General features: G+C 42.1%; 1 protein-coding gene across 4 annotated transcripts in view; it reads right to left on the minus strand.

The window, feature by feature from the left end:
• Positions 1 to 2,876: 2,876 nt before the first annotated feature.
• The window catches only part of TIFA (TRAF interacting protein with forkhead associated domain), a 112,774-nt gene continuing 99,318 nt past the window's right edge, over positions 2,877 to 16,332 (minus strand). Inside the window, exons 1-2 of one of the 4 annotated variants that reach the window (XM_056564924.1) lie at positions 7,728 to 7,744; positions 2,878 to 6,076 (exon numbers count right to left, since the gene is read on the minus strand). In XM_056564924.1, the coding sequence (XP_056420899.1) occupies positions 5,490 to 6,074 (585 nt within the window). In that variant the 5' untranslated portion in view covers positions 6,075 to 6,076; positions 7,728 to 7,744 and the 3' untranslated portion in view covers positions 2,878 to 5,489. Of the gene's footprint in view, positions 6,077 to 7,727; positions 7,745 to 16,332 lie in introns of those variants that run through there. The other 3 variants (XM_056564901.1, XM_056564919.1, XM_056564910.1) reach the window with 3 other exon arrangements.

The following is a 16,332-nucleotide window of genomic DNA, read 5'->3' on the forward strand; positions in this document are numbered from 1 at the left end:
ATAGCTGTAGCCTTCAGACTATGCTTTTGAAAGCAGAAGACTGAGGGGGAAGGGATAGTACAGATTAAAAGATGTATTTGAATCCAGAGATACTTTTATTTTAATGTTGAATAATATTAAAAATGAGTAACTGAGAAATAAAATCCAGAATGTACTTGAATGGCTGAGGATTCCTGAAAAGTCAAGTGTCTTATTGAACTCCTTTGGGAAGCTTGGATACTCTGCTGTAATTGAAAAGGAAATGTTGTGTTGCTGTAAAAGTTATTGCAGCTGTTTGCTGCATCTTAATGAATAAATGCACATAAGTTTGTAATATACTGTAGGCATGCAAACAAATAAAACATTTTTTTTATCAGTTTTGTGTTTTTCTGTCCCTCCATGCCCCCTCTGACACACACACACACACACCTTTTCTATACATTCTCCTATCATATTGATTCACGGTCTTATAATGAGGCTGGATTTGGTTGGCACACATTTCCAAAGCAGCTTTTGTGTTCTGTTTCTAAAGGTTAAAGGGGTACTCTGGTGGAAAACTATTTTTTTTTTTTTTTTTTTTTTTTTAAATCAACTGGTGCTAGAAAGTTAAACAGATTTGTAAATTACTTCTATTTAAAAGTCTTAATCCTTCCAGTCATCATCAGCTGCTGTATACTACAGAGGAGGTTAAGTTGTTCTTTTCTGTCTGACCACAGTGCTCTCTGCTGACACCTCTGTCCATGTAAGGAACTGTTCGGAGCAGGAACAAATCCCCATAGCAAACCTATTCTACTCCAGACAGTGGTGTCAAATCTGTATAACTCTAACGTAAACATTTTTTGCCCCCAGAGTACCCCTTTGAGTCCCACATAGAAACAAAAGTGTTTATTCTGCACAGTAATGTGCAGCATTTACAGTACTAGTGAAGTGGATGACAGAAAAAATCTTACCCACATGCTGTGTATAAAAAAACACATACTTCAAGAAAGTGACCTGTCGCGTAGGGTTGAAATTGCAGCATGTCAATTTTGTTGTTTGATTCGTTGCTAATTTTCCCTAATGAGTTCAGCGGGAAAGACCAATTCTGCAGCAAAACAATTTTTGAATTTTTTTACCTAATCTGCATGTCCACAACCTTCATGTATTCATGTGAATTTAGCCACAATGGCAGTCTGGTATAGGCCTGCTTCGGAAATAGAAGAGTCTTGTATGAGATTTTTTTTCATGAAGTTGAGATTTTTATTAGGGAATCCACTTTTATGAAATTTTGTTGCCAACTGAATTATCAGGATTTAAAGGGAATGTGTCATCATCATCAAAAAAAAAAATGGGAGATTTATCAATTGATTTAAGCAGCCAGAAGTCGCGTGTGCGCCTAAGCAATTTTTTGTGCGACTTTTGTGGGTAAGCAAAAAAATACCAATCTGTCCTACCTAAGCAATTTTCAGTTTTTACTTTTCAGTGGTCCAGGAGTTATCATTGCGAAAGTCAAACCCCCTTCAAAAAGTTGCAAGTATAAGAAAGGTCAAACCTGGCTTACAAACTTGCCTATGACAGCATTTTCAAAAAGTCGCATGTGAGACTTTTTGTACATCTGCCACCTGCCTGCAAGGTGTTGGGACTACAACTCCCAGCATGTCCTCACTAAGGGCATGCTAGGAGTTGTAGTCCTGCAACAGCTAGTGGGTGGGTGGTAGATGTGGGCGGGTTCTCAGGAGCGAAGCTGGTCAAAAAGTCACAGGTGAGACTTTGTGCAACTTTCATTTTCACAGGCACGGTGGGACGAGTAGATAGGAGATGTACAGGAGGGTTACAAGTTTGTCGCCCGCGCATCACTACCACTCCTAGCATGTCCTTACTGTAAGCTTGACAAGCTTGTCACCCACCCGTGCCGCATGACTACAACTCCCAGCATGCCTTTACTGGTAGGGCATGCTGGGAGTTGTAGTCATGCAGTGGTGGGAGGTGACAAGCTTGTCACCCGCTTGCACATCTCCCCCAGCCCTGCTTCATGACTAAGACTCCCATGATGTCCTTACTGTAAGGGCATGCTGGGAGTTGTAGTTGTGTGGTGAGGGTGGGTTACAATAAATGTACTAGCCTATTTTCCTTTCCATTTCAGATAAGTGTATCCTGCGGACTGAGACCAGAGTGTTTTTTTTTGTTTATAGTTAATAAAATGGTTAACGAGGGCTTGTCGGAAGTGTTTTTTGCAGTAAGTTTTTTTTAAACATGGTTTTTGTTTTTTTAAATTTACAGGCTGAGCAGTGGAAGCAGTCTTATAGACAGAATCCATTACTGAGCCGGGATTAGCGTTAGCACCAAAAACAGCTAGAGCTAACCCCCAATTATTACCCCGGTACCCACCACCACAGGCGTGCTGGGAAGAGCCGCTACCAACAAGCCCGGAGCATCAAATATGGTGCTTTTGGGCCTAGGCAGTAACAGGCTGGGGAAGGCCAGTAACAATGGTCCTCGCGCACCCTGGTACTGTCAGGCTGTTGCTGCTTGGTTGGTATTTGGCTGAGAATGAAAATATGGGGAAACCTATGCATTTTTTTTTTCTCCATAAATAAGAAAAACGCATAGGGTTCCTGTATCTTTTTATTCTCAGCCAGATAACAACCAAGCAACAACAGCCTCACATTCCAAGGGTGGGCGAGGACCATTGTTACTGGCCATCCCCAGCCTAAATAACGCCAGCCTGTCACCCCCCTAGGCCCAGGAGCACCATTTTTGACGCTCCAGGCCTGTTGGTACTGGCTCTTCCCGACACCCCTGTGGTGGTGAGTACCAGGGCAATTGGGGGTTAGTGCTAGCTGTTTTTGGGGCTAACGCTAAGCCCGGCTTAGTAATGGACTCCGTCTATAAGACCGCTTCCACTACTAAGCCTGTAAAAACTCCCCCACAAGCCCTCTTACAAAATGTTGAACAAAAGAAAAATACGCTGGTCATCGTAGTCCACCAAATCTGAAGTAGCCCACAGGATAGACGGATCTGAAATTAAAAACAAACAAAATGGGTTAGGGGAAAAAACACTTTATTTTGCTGATGTGTGCTAAGAAAATGTTATTCCAAAGTGATTTTATTGGATTTTGCTTATGTAAGCTAAATTTATCATCAACCCCCTGTGATAGTATGATAAATGACACAGAAGCAAAAAAAAAAAAAAAAACACACTACAGAACTCTTACCAAAGCAAACAATGATAAGTCTCACCACAAATGTTAAGTCATTTTTTTTAACTTTATAATATAATTTTTCTAATTTAACACCTATATTTTAAAATATTCACAATCTTGCAGGCTTCATTCTGGCCCCTAGGGCTAAAACTAAGCCGATACTCTGTTCTGTACAAATTATTTCCTGTAATGCCTTTCCCCTTTAGATTTCCTAGAGCAGCTCTCTGGCTCTCCCTCAGATGCATGGCGGAGGCATGTCGACCATCACTTTTAGTGGTGATCAACACAGCCCATTCAGGAGGAGAGCTGGGGGTCCCAGTGGTCGGACCACCTGTGATTTGACACTTACTTCCCCCCCTATCCTTAGGAGGAGGATAACATTTTATATCCCAAAAGTACTGTTTTACCTTAAAACAACTCAGGCAGGATGACTGCCTCCATAATAATGTACAAAAAAATCTGGCTATAATGAGGAAAGAATGTGATACATTCCACTTTAATGGTTAGTATATATTTATACAGCTGTTTATAGAACATCTTACACGTGAATGTGGTTAAATAATGCTCATATCAGGCTTGTTTTAAAAGGAAAAATACCATTATCAAGGTGGTTTTCCACAAAATATACATGATAGAAAAAATAAAAATTGACCAGTGTTTTACAGCACATTGTGCATAGGAATTCCACTGTCCCATTCACACAGCAGAATTTGTGTAGCAGGCATTAAAGTTAATGGGACTCTGTTTTGAAAACACAAATTTCGCTCAAATTCCACAAATCTGCAGAAAAGTCTTTTTTTTTTTATTTGCATGGAATTTGAGCGGAAAAACAGAATTTCCGCTGTGTGAACATGGCCTAAATGCACCAGATTTGTCAGTGTCTCAGGCTTACTAATAAACCTGTAGAAGTAGGCGTTGTTTAAGTTTATACCAACTTTTAGTGTACTTCAAACCAGAAACATGTGCCTAAGTTTTGTGCATATAGGCCATGCTTCTTTTGCTGAGGCCACTCCCCTTTATCAAACCTAGTGGAAAAGTGTCAAAAGTATGAAACGCATTGCAAATGTGGTGACATTCGTCAGGTTTTGACACAAACATTAACTAAATCTTGGCACATTTGCAATAGTAAATTTGGACCATTAGTCTAGATTTATCGACCTGCCAGAAACCAAAACTGTCTGGCTCTGCCCATAGAAGTCACAGTTCAACTTTTATTTTCCCAAAGCTCATCTATAGATCTCTCTATATAGAAGGCCTGACTCATCAACGCCCAGCCTAAACCCCTGGACCTAGAAAGCTGAGTTTTTTCTCTCAGGTGTTGTTTTTAAGACATAGACAAGGAATAAGAAAGAATTTTGAAAAAGGTGTTGAAAGCTTGTATGGAAGTCCGTCATTTTTGAAGCTAGGTATACCCGGCACTGCGGCATGGGAGGGTTATGAACGAGCTCAGGAGCTATCAGCAGCCAGGACCTGTGGCTAATGCTGGACATCGCCGTTCCGGCAGATGTCTGGCTTTAACTCTTTAGACGCGGCGATCAAAGTTGAAAGAATTCGGGTTGTTTGGATGCCTGTAGACTTTACCCAGAGCAGCCTCATTACTATAGGATCGTAAAAAGTAGATCTATGTTACCCCAAATTTAATGCGAGCGAAGCCGTGGGCAAAAGCTAGTTAAAATATAAAAGCTGGGCTGTGATTGGTTACTATGGGCGGAACCACACATCAAATGTGCACAGGATACTGTCCACCCTTAAAGGGTGTTTTTCAGGACTTTGATGGCCTATTTACATGTGTTTCTTGGTGGTTCTAATCCTGGATAATCCCTTTAAGGTAGGGTCACATGTGCCGTGTTTTGCTGCTGCATATTTTGCTACCCATTGACTTCAATGGTTAAGAAAATACGCAGCAGCAAAATATGGCATCTGTGACCCTACCCTTAAAGTAATATTCAGTTGTTTGATATTATTCATCCGATTAGTTTCCCAAAGTGAAAGATTGACCTTTCAGGAGAGCCATGGATTACACTTGTGTTTCTTCGATAGTGTTTACTATAAAGTGACTACTAATTGTTGTAACATTTTTACAGTGTCAGTAGTTACAATTGAAGAAGCTGGGGGAGATTTCAGCCAATAGTCTGCTCACCCAAATAAACAGAATTACAAAATGATGTTACAATATCATAGGGACATAATTGAATGGAGCAGTCTCAACTGTACAATTTAATATAAATTAATCCTTTAGGGGAAGGCATCACGCAAAGTCTTTGTTAGTATAGCTTCTATATAAAAGGCATCCAAGAGGTTAATGTATCTACTTTTCATACATAGTTTTTATACGTCGTTTTCATCCACTTCAACTGGGGGAGGTGTTGGTGGGATAGATAAAGGCTGACTATTTGCCTGATATATTGGGCCATTTTCGGGAATGGCTAGCATCACTGGATAGCCTATCTCCTGTACAAGAGAAAAGCGTGACACTTCACAGTAGATTGCAAATTTGTCCTCTGACTCTCCAGCTTCATTCTCCAACAACATCTGAAATTCCCCAAAACGAATCAAGCACTTGGGCGGAAGATCAACCTTATTGAGGTAAGTCAGTTCCAAGCCATCAACGTACAGTTTAGTTTTCTTGCTGAGGTTTTTTATCTCAAAGGACATTGTGGAACTGTTTATCTGCTTGAAGAACTGCAAAGCGAATTGCATCCTTGAGACTTTGTTATGTAGCAATTTGAATTTACAGCAAGTAACGTCCCGCCCAAACATAACCACTTCCTCCGCTCCAATCTCTTGCCTTTTGCACAACTCAAGGGCACTAAAGATTCTTCTGTCGTGCTGGAGAGGATGGTACATTTTTATGTTCAAACATGTGAATGTCTGCTCTGTGTCCACATCATTGTCCCCGTCTGCAGCAGCCATTCCTGCAAAGTATATATAAATGTCATTCACATTCTTATCATTGGTGACTACACAAACTTTATTAAGTGGAATATTTCAGCGATAAGAATACAAACGTTCAAAAGGTGATAACTTGGCAAAATGTCAATATTGCTGCCGTGTCTTGAGTCATGATCCAATTATTTTTTTTAAATTTTAGTACAACAAATTATCGATAATGTACTGTAAATTTTTTTAATCAACTGGTGCCAGAAAAGTTAAACAGATTTGTAAATTACTTCTATTCAAAAATCTTAATCCTTCCAGTACTTATTAGCTGCTGAATACTACAGTGGAAATTTTCTTTTTGAAACACACAACTCTCCGCTGACATCTCTGTCCATTTTAGGAACTGTCCAGAGTAGGAGAAAATCCCCAAAGCAAACATATGCTGCTCTGGACAGTTCCTAAAATGGACAGAGATGTCAGCAGAGAGCACTGCGGTCATGATGTCAGCAGACAGTTCTGTGTTTCAAAAAGAAAAGAATTTCCGCTGTAGTATTCAGCAGCTAATAAGTACTGGTAGGATTAAGATTTTTTAATAGAAGTAAATTTACAAATCTGTAACTTTCTGGCACCAGTTGTTTAAAAAAAAAGTTTTCCACCGGAGTACCCCTTTAAACCTGCACATTTCATGTATTTGAAAACCTAAATATGTGGGGGTGGGCAATTTATTAAGGCTTTTATTTTAGTCACTCATGTCCATACTCAGTCAAAGGAGAGTAGCTTTAGTATAAAATGGTCATGGCTAAAATGTAGTGTATTTTAAGCCACAGTTACTATATGCAACACTAGGAAGTTGCAAAATTCACAGACTATACAGGGCAATTTTATAATAAAAAAAAAAAAAAAAGCCTTAATTTGAAGACACTGCAACGTTTTAAAGACGACCTGCGGCCAAAAGGATATTACTTTTATTAAATATTAGGGTGCCCTGAATAAAAGACCTTCTTATAGGTTTTTTTTCCTATTGATTAACACTCTCCCATTCCTGAGAAATTAGGGTTTATAGTTTGACAATTCAGGGAATAATGGGTGTGGTTATACAGTCAGGGGGTGTGAATGTTGTACATTAAGGGACATGTATTCCAAATACACACTCCCTGACAGTATAATCCTGATCACCTGTTTAACCTCCATTAAAAATTAAGTTCACACCCAATTCCCTAAAATGTCAGACTAAATATAAGCCCTCATACCTCGGGAATGGAAGAACGTATCAAGACACAGTAAATCGATGTGTGATCAGGGCTCCCTAGGATATTTAATGATAATGCAATCTCTTTTTTTTTGGGGGGGGGGGGGGGGGTTGGCCACAGGTCTGCTTTAAAAGCTTCCAAGGTAGAACTTTACTGTGTTGGATCCTTGCCATATATACAGTCATGGCCGTAAATGTTGGCACCCCTGAAATTTCTCGAAAATATAGGTATTTTTCAAAGAAAATTATTGCAGTAACACGTTTTGCTATACACATGTTTATTCCCTTTGTGTGTAGGAGGAAAAAAAAAAAAAAAGCAAATTGGACATAAATGTCACACCAAACTCCAAAAATGGGCTGGACAAAATTATTGGCACCCTTTCAAAATTGTGGAAAAATAAGATTGTTTCAAGCATGTGATGCTCCTTTAAACTCACCTGGGGCAAGGAACAGGTGTGGCTAATATAAAAATTTCACCTGAAAGCAGATAAAAAAGGAGAGAAGTTCACTTAGTATTTGCATCGTGTGTCTGTGTGTGCCACACTAAGCATGGACAACAGAAAGAGAACTGTCTGAGGACTTGAGAACCAAAATTGTGGAAAAATATCAACAATCTCAAGGTTACAAGTCCATCTCCAGAGATCTAGATTTGCCAGTGTGCAACATTATGAAGAAGTTTGCAACCCATGGGACTATAGCTAATTTCCCTGGGCGTGGATGGAAGAGAGAAATTGATGAAAGGTGTCAACGCAGGATAGTCCGGATGGTGGATAAGCAGCCTCAAACAAGTTCCAAAGATATTCAAGCTATCCTGCACGCTCAAGGAGCATCAGTGTCAGCGCGAACTAGCTGATGACACTTAAATGAAATCAAACGCTATGGCAGGAGACCTAGGAGGACCCCACTGCTGACAGACATAAAAAAGCAAGACCACATTTTGCCAAAATGAACTTGAGTAAGCCAAAATCCTTCTGGGAAAACGTCTTGTGGACAGATGAGACCAAGAGAGCTTTTTGGTAAAGCACATCATTCTACCGTTTACCGAAAACGGAATGAGGCCTACAATGAAAACACAGTACCTACAGTGAAATATGGTGGAGGTTCAATGATGTTTTGCTGCCTCTGGGTGCCTTGAATGTGGGCAAGGCATCATGAAATCTGATGATAAATGAATTTGGGGTGCCCAGTGTCAGAAAGCTGGGTTTGCGTCCGAGATCTTGGGTCTTCCAGCAGGACAATGACCCCAAACATAGAGCTTGGCGGTATGACCAAATATGTGTATCACTGTATTTTTGTAACTTATGGCAGTTCCACAGTAGTATTTCTTCCCCCCCCCCAAATCAAATGACCCGTGAGTGATGTTCTGTTCCCCCCCCACCCCAAATTAATTATCAGCCCAGTGCTGCGCTGTCCCCATCGGGGAACTACTTAAGTCATCCGCAATCGCTGCCCTCCTCATCCTCCCGTTTGTTGCAGGCCGCCAAACTCTATACTGTACGCTGTATCCCTATGTCCGGGCTGCAAAAGATAAACTTTAACGCACCTTCCTACGTCGGCCTCACGCTCTTCCTGGGGAAGGGAACATCGGAGAGCCGTCAGCCTATCACCGGCCGCAGCAATGTTCTGCCTCAGCTGGTGATAGGCTGAAGGCTCTCAGACGTTCCCGTCCCCAGGAATAGCGTGAGGCCAACGTATGAAGGTGCATTCAAGTTTATCTTTTGCAGCCCGGACATTAGGATACAGTGTACAGTGTAGAGTATAGAGTTCCAGCGCCGACGGCCCGCAATAAACAGGAGGACGAGGAGGGCATCGCTTGCGGGTGACATGATTAGTTCCCCAATGGGGGACAGCACAGCGCTGGGTTGATAATTCATTTCCGCGGGGGAGGGGCCCAACCGGTATGGGAAAAATTCACATCGTGCAACACAAATTTCGGTATGAACAGTTATACCGCCCTGCACTACCCAAACATACGTAAAAAAAGCACCCAGAAATGGATGGCAACAAAGCGCTGGAGAGTTTTGAAGTGGCAGCAATGAGTCCAGATCTAAATCCCATTGAACACCTGTGGAGAGATCTTAAAATTGCTGTTGGGAAAAAGCGCCCTTCCAATAATAAGAGAGACCTGGAGCAGTTTGCAAAGGAAGAGTGGTCCAACATTCCGGCTGAGAGGTGTAAGAAGTAGGGATCGACCGATATCGTTTTTTTTAGGGCCGATACCGATAATCGGTGGAGGTTAGGGCCGATAGCCAATAACTTATACCGGAATATCGGTATAAGTTATCGGCTATTTAACCCTCCGCGATACCGCTGCAGATCATTGATTTAAAGCGGGCGCTTTAAATCAATGCACTGCAGTGGCTTTTGCGGTGCCATAGGCCGCCGCCACCACCCACTTCTCTCCCCCTACCTGTCAGGGTGGTCCGGGCCATCCATTGTTCCTGTAGTGTCTGGGGGCATTCCGGGTGAACCGGTCCGGGCTGTCCTTCTCCGGCGGTCATCTTCTCCACTCCGGGCAGGCTCCGGCCTAGTACGCTGCATAGACGCCGCTGCACAGTGACACCCTTGCGCACCTGATGTAGCAGCATCTATGCAGCGTACTAGGCCGGAGCCTGCCCGGAGTGGAGAAGATGACCGCCGGAGAAGAGCAGCCCGGACCGGTTCACCCTCCACCCGGAACGCCCCCTGACACTACAGGAACGATGGATGGCCCGGACCACCCCCATTACGGGTAAGGGGGGTGGGGGAGGGGCGCGACCGGTATGGGCAAAAATCCATACCGGTATACCGCCCAGCATCACGGTGGGGGTTGCGACGCGGTGCGGTGGGGGGGGCGGTCGCGGTGCGACAGGTCCGGGGCGGGGGGGGGGGCGGTGCAGTCGTTCGCGGTGCGGGGCATTATCGGCAAGGTAATTGCCGATACCGATAATGCCCAAAATCGTGATTATCGGCCGATAATATCAGCCATACCGATAATCGGTCGATCCCTAGTAAGAAGCAACTTATTTCAGTTATTTTTTCCAAGAGTGTGCAACCAAATAAGTTAAGGGTGCCAATAATTTTGTCCAGACCATTTTTGGAGTTTGTTGGGACATATGTCCAATTAGCTTTTTTCCTCCTTTTTTGGTTTGGTTCCAATACGCACAAAGGGAATACATATGTGTATAGCAAAACATGTGTTACTGCAATCCTTTTCTGTGAGAAATACTTCATTTTCTAGAAAAACTTCAGGCGTGCCAACATTTACAGCCATGACTATAGGTAGTAGTGAAGATAACTTTTTACATGAGCATACTTTTTCATTAATACATTTTTATTTTTTTATTTTTTTTTTATCTCCAAAATTAGAAGCCAAAGTGAGCAGAGAGAGCTTTTTTCAGTAGTTGATTTATCAACTGTGACTTTTTTAAATTGTCACAATCTCACATCAACCCAGTCCACAATTCAAAACTTGTCTACATCTAAGCTACTTTGTTATTTATGAACGGACGCCATGTGGGAGAAACACATGATGTACACCTAGGCAAGTATAGGAGGGGGCATGCTGGGAGTTGTAGTTTAACAGATGGAGGCTTCCAAGTTGGAAAACAGTGACGTAGAAAAGGCTTTTATTCTCTGGTGCCAAGAATCCAAGAGGCATTCCCAAGCCCCTGAAGTGCTGAGGGCTGGAAGGTCTTCTCAGTCATCCTCCCATCTCTATCCCTGCTTGATAGACAGTCAGGGCGTAACCTTCAGTGCTGAAACCGGTTTCCAAATCCTACTGTGTACGAAATTTAAAAGCAGGACTTTGTTTCCAGCTGTCCATCAAGCTGGCACAAGGATGGGTGGGGGAGCAGGGAGTCATTCCAGCCCTCAGCACTTAGGAACGCCTCTTTGACACTTGGCACCAGAAATTTAAAAGCATTTTTTCTACCCTATGGAAGCTCGGACAGAGTAAGGTAATAGATGGTATCTTTCATATGATAGCTATCTTACTGTCCAGGGTCCATTCTGCACAACAACAACAACAAAAAGACCTCAATCAGGTCGGCGCACAGCTGACACATCTGGAAGATCTGCAACATCTGGAGTCTCCCTGTTTCTTAACTACAACTCCCATTAATAAAGTGGTTAATGAGGGCTTGTGGGGGAATGTTTTTTGGAATACATTTTTTTAAACGTGTTATGTTTTTTTATTTAAATTTTAAATTTATTTTATTTACTTTAGAAGCTTAGTAGTGGAAGCCGTCTTATAGACAGAATCTATTACTAAGCCAGGGCTTAGTGTTAGTTGTTTTTGAAGCTATCACTAACCCCCCAATTATTACCCCGGTACACACCACCACAGGGGTGCCGGGAAGAGCCAGTACCAACAGGCTGGGAGCGTCAAAAATAGTGCTCCTGGGCCTAGGTGGTAACAGGCTGGCGTTATTAAGGCTGGGGAGGGCCAGTAACAATGGTCCTCGCCCACCCTGGTAATGACAGGCTATTGCAGCTTGGTTGGTATCTGGCTGAGAATGAAATTACAGGGAACCACACACTATTTTTTTATTTCATTATTTCCAAAAAACGCATAGGGTTCACCATATTTTCATTCTCAGCCAGATACCAACCAAGCAGCAACAGCCTGATGTTAGCAGGGTGGGCAAGTACCATTGTTATGTGCCCTCCCCAGCCTAAATAAAGCCAGCCTGTTACTGCCTAGACCCAGGAGCGCCATTTTTGCTGCTCCTGGCCTGCTGGTACCGGCTATTCCCAGCACCCCTGTAGCGGTTGGTACCGGGGTAATAATTGGGGGTTAGCGCTAGCATTTTTTTTTTTTTTAGGCTAACACTAAGCCCTGGCTTAGTAATGGATTCTGTCTATAAGACTGCTTCCACTACTAAAAGTTAAGTAAATAAATTAAAAAAAAATACACACACACACACACACACACACACACACACACACACAGGTCTACGTAGTCCACTGAAGACAAATGTCCTCTGCATATACGGATCTGAAATGAGAAAATAAATCACACACACAAAAAGTTTTGTACATTTAGGGGAGTAAAAAAAAGTGGTAAAGTAGGAGGTGGTGTTCTGAAGTTGATTATTGGTTTTTGCCAAATTTATCAACATCCTGTGATCGTATAATAAATGTCACAAGTAAGCAAAGCCAAAAAACTTCAGAACTCGCTTACCAAAAGCAAACAATGATACATGGCCCAGATAGTTTAACCCCTCAAGGACACAGCCAATTTTATTTTTGCGTTTTCGTTTTTTTTCCTCTTTGCCTTCTAAAATCCCTAACTCTTATATTTCCATTCATAGACCCATATGAGGGCTTTTTTTTTGCGTGACCAGTTGCACTTTGTAATGACATCACTCATTTTAGCCTAATGTATAGTAAACCCAAAAAATCTTTTTTTTTGGTGTAAGGAAATGTAAACAAAAGTCATAATTTTGCTAATTTGGGGTGGGGCATGGAGTTTCGTTTTCACGCTGTACACTTTACGGTAAAAATTACATGTTTTTATATTCACTGGGTCAATACAATTAAAATGATACCCATTGGGCATAGCACTGATAAGTTATCGGCGATCTTCTGTTCTGGGCTTTTTCTCCTTTTACCCATTATGAAAAGGAAAAGTTGGGGTCTACGCCAGCCTGTTAGTGTAAAAAAAAAATTTTACACTAACATTCTGGTGTTGCACTTGCCCCATACTTAAAAAAAAAAAAAAAAAAAAATGCCCAAAATTTGTAAAGCAATAACTCCTGAGTACGGAAATAACCCATATGTGGGCTCTGCGGGCGCACAACAAGGCTCAGGAGTGAGAGCGCACTATGTACATTTGAGGCCTACATTGGTGATTTGCACAGGGGTGGCTAATTTTACAGCGGTTCAGACATAAACGCAAAAAAACTAAATACCCACGTGTGACCCCATTTTGGAAACTACACCCCTCACGTAATGTAAAAAGGGGTATAGTGAGCCTTAACACCCACAGGTGTTTGAAGAATTTTCATTAAAGTTGGATGGGAAAATGAAGGAAAAAAAATTTTCACTAAAATGCTGGCGTTCTCCTAAATTTTTCATTTTCACAAGTGAAAATAGGGAAAAAGCCCACCAAAATTTGTTACCCCATTTCTTCTGAGTAAGAACATACCCCATATGTGGATGAAAAGTGCTCTACGGGCAAGCTACAATGCTCAGAAGAGAGGGAGCGCCATTGGGCTTTTGAAGAGAAAATTTGTCCCGAACTGAAGGTCACGTGTGTTTACAAAGCCCCCATAGTACCAGAACAATGGATCCCCCACATGTGACCCCATTTTGGAAACTACACCCCTCACGTAATGTATTAAGGGGTACCATGAGCATTTACCCCCCACAGGTGTCTGACAGGAACAGTGGTCCGTGAAAATGAAAAATTTAATTTTTGCATTTGCTCAGCCCACTGTTCCAAAGATCTGTCAAAAGCCAGTGGGGTGTAAATGCTCACTGCACCCCTTATTAAATTCTGTGGGGGGGGGGGGGGTGTAGTTTCTAAAATGTAGTCACATGTGGGGCAGGGTCCACTGTTCTGGCTCCACGGGGGGCTTTGTAAATGCACGTGGCCCCTGACTTCCATTCCAAAAACTCAATGGAGTTTCTCCTCTTCTGAGCATTGTAGTGCGCCACTACTTTCTCATTTACACATCCAACTTTAACAAAACGTCGTCAAACACCTGTGAGGTGTTAAGGCTCAATGTACCCCTTGTTACGTTCCTTGCGGAGTGTAGTTTCCAAAATAGTATGCCATGTTTTTTTTGTTTTTTGTTTTGCTGTTCTGGCACCAAAGGGGCTTCCTAAATGTGACATGCACCCCAAAAACCATTTCAGCTAAATTTCAGCCAAATGTGACTCCTTCTCTTCTGAGCATTGTAGTTCGCCCGCAGAGCATTTTACGTCCTAACATGGGGTATTTCCCTTCTCAGAAGAGATGGGGTTACAAAGTTTAGGGGGGGGGGGCGCTTTTTCTCCCATTGCCCTTTGTAAAAATGGTAAATTTTGGGGGGAAAAAACACTTTAGTGAAAACATTTTTTTTCTCATTTACACATCCGACTTTAACGAAAAGTCATCAAACACCTGTGGGGTGTTAAGGCTCACTGGACCCCTTGTTATGTGCCATGAGGGGTGTAGTTTCCAAAATGGTACACCATGTGGGGGGGGGGGGGGGGGTTCTACTGTTCTGGCACCATAGGGGCGTCCTAAGGGTGACATGCCCACCAAAAACCATTTCAGAAAAACTCACTCTCCAAAATCCCATTGTCTCTCCTTCCCTTCAGAGCCCTCTACTGTGCCCGCCGATTTTTCTAAATTTATCCCTTGTTAAAATTAAAAAACTGGGTCTACAAGAACATGCGAGTGTAAAAAAATGAAGATTTAGAATTTTCTCCTATTCCTGTAAAACACCTAAAGGGTTAACACACTTACTGAATGTAATTTTGAATACTTTGAGGGGTGCAGTTTTTATAATGGGGTCATTTGTAGGGTATTTCTAATATGAAGGCCCTGAAAAATTCCGATTTTGAAAAAAAAATTTAAAAATTGGAAAATTGCTACTGAACTTTGAAGCCCTCTGATGTTTTCCAAAAGTAAAAACATAACAACTTTATGATGCCAACATAAAGTAGACATATTGTATATGTATATCATTATATAATTTATTTGGAATGTCCATTTTCCTTATAAGCAGAGAGCTTCAAGGTTAAAAAAAAAAGTAAAATTTTTAATTTTCTCATCAATTTTTGGAATTTTTCACCAAGAAATTATGCAAATATCGGCAAAAATTTAACACTAACATAAAGTAGAATATGTCACGAAAAAACTCTCGGAATCAGAATGAAAAGTAAAAGCATCCCATAGTTATGATGTGCAAAAAAACGCTCTGGACTTAGTGAAAATTGTCTTGGTCCTTAAGGGGTTAATGGATCTTTTCCCACTCACTGAATAATCATTTATGTAAATGTTTCTTCCTGATCACTGCCCATTGTAAAACCAATAAAAATGTTTGTTTGGTGCTGATCACATCTTTTATGTGGGCATAAAAATTGTCTCTTGGCAGCACATCCCCTTGTGTATACAGGAAGTACTGCTAACAATAACAATAGCTCACAATTGCGCAATCACCTTCCAATTACTGGAACTTGAGAAAGTATATGGTCAATGGGTGCTATTACAGGCAGTAAATCTGCTTGTGAAACAGGACCAGGCTGAACCTGTTAAAAACCCACAAAAAAAAAAAAAGGAGTATATGGAGCTAGCAGGCTAAGGCTGCTTTCACACTGTGAAATAGTTCTGTTTAGGAACTTCCGCCAGAAGTTCCGTCATATCGGCAAAACTCGGCCATTACAAAATCCCTGACGGCCGTGACTAAATTGCATTGTAGCCTATGGGGTTTTTGTAACTGCCTGTTTGCACCCGCATATGCCCGTAATTCATTACGGGCGTTATACAGTGACGGGACATCGTGGCGGAAAAATTACTGCATGCATAGGCTGCAATGCAATTTAGTCACGGCCGTCAGGGGTTTTGTAATGGCCGAGTTTTGCCGATATAGTGACGGAACTTCTGGCGGAAGTTCCTAAACGGAACTATTTCACAGTGTGAAAGCAGCCTAAGGAGTTGCTTTGTAAACAGTTGTTGCTGGTAGAGATGAGCGAAGTTACAGTGATTTGATTCGCCACAAACTTCTCGGCTCGGCAGTTGATGACTTTTCCTGCATAAATTAGTTCAGCTTTCAGATGCTCCCGTGGGCTGGAAAAGATGGATACAGTCCTAGGAGACTCTCTCCTAGGCAGCCCACCGGAGCACCTGAAAGCTTAACTAATTTATGCAGGCTAAAGTCAGCAACCGCCGAGCCGCGAGGTTCATGACAAATCGAATCGCTGTAACTTTGCTCATGTCTACCAGTACTCTCCAATCATCCAAGCTGGCAGACGGAGATCCCCTCACCTGCCTCTGCTGCTCTCCCAGGGTCACCACCAGCCACCCTCGGTCGCACCACTACCTGCCTACTCTCCCGTTCTAAACGTCTC

This window comes from Hyla sarda, chromosome 1, assembly GCF_029499605.1.
Source record: "Hyla sarda isolate aHylSar1 chromosome 1, aHylSar1.hap1, whole genome shotgun sequence".
NCBI lineage: Eukaryota > Metazoa > Chordata > Amphibia > Anura > Hylidae > Hyla > Hyla sarda.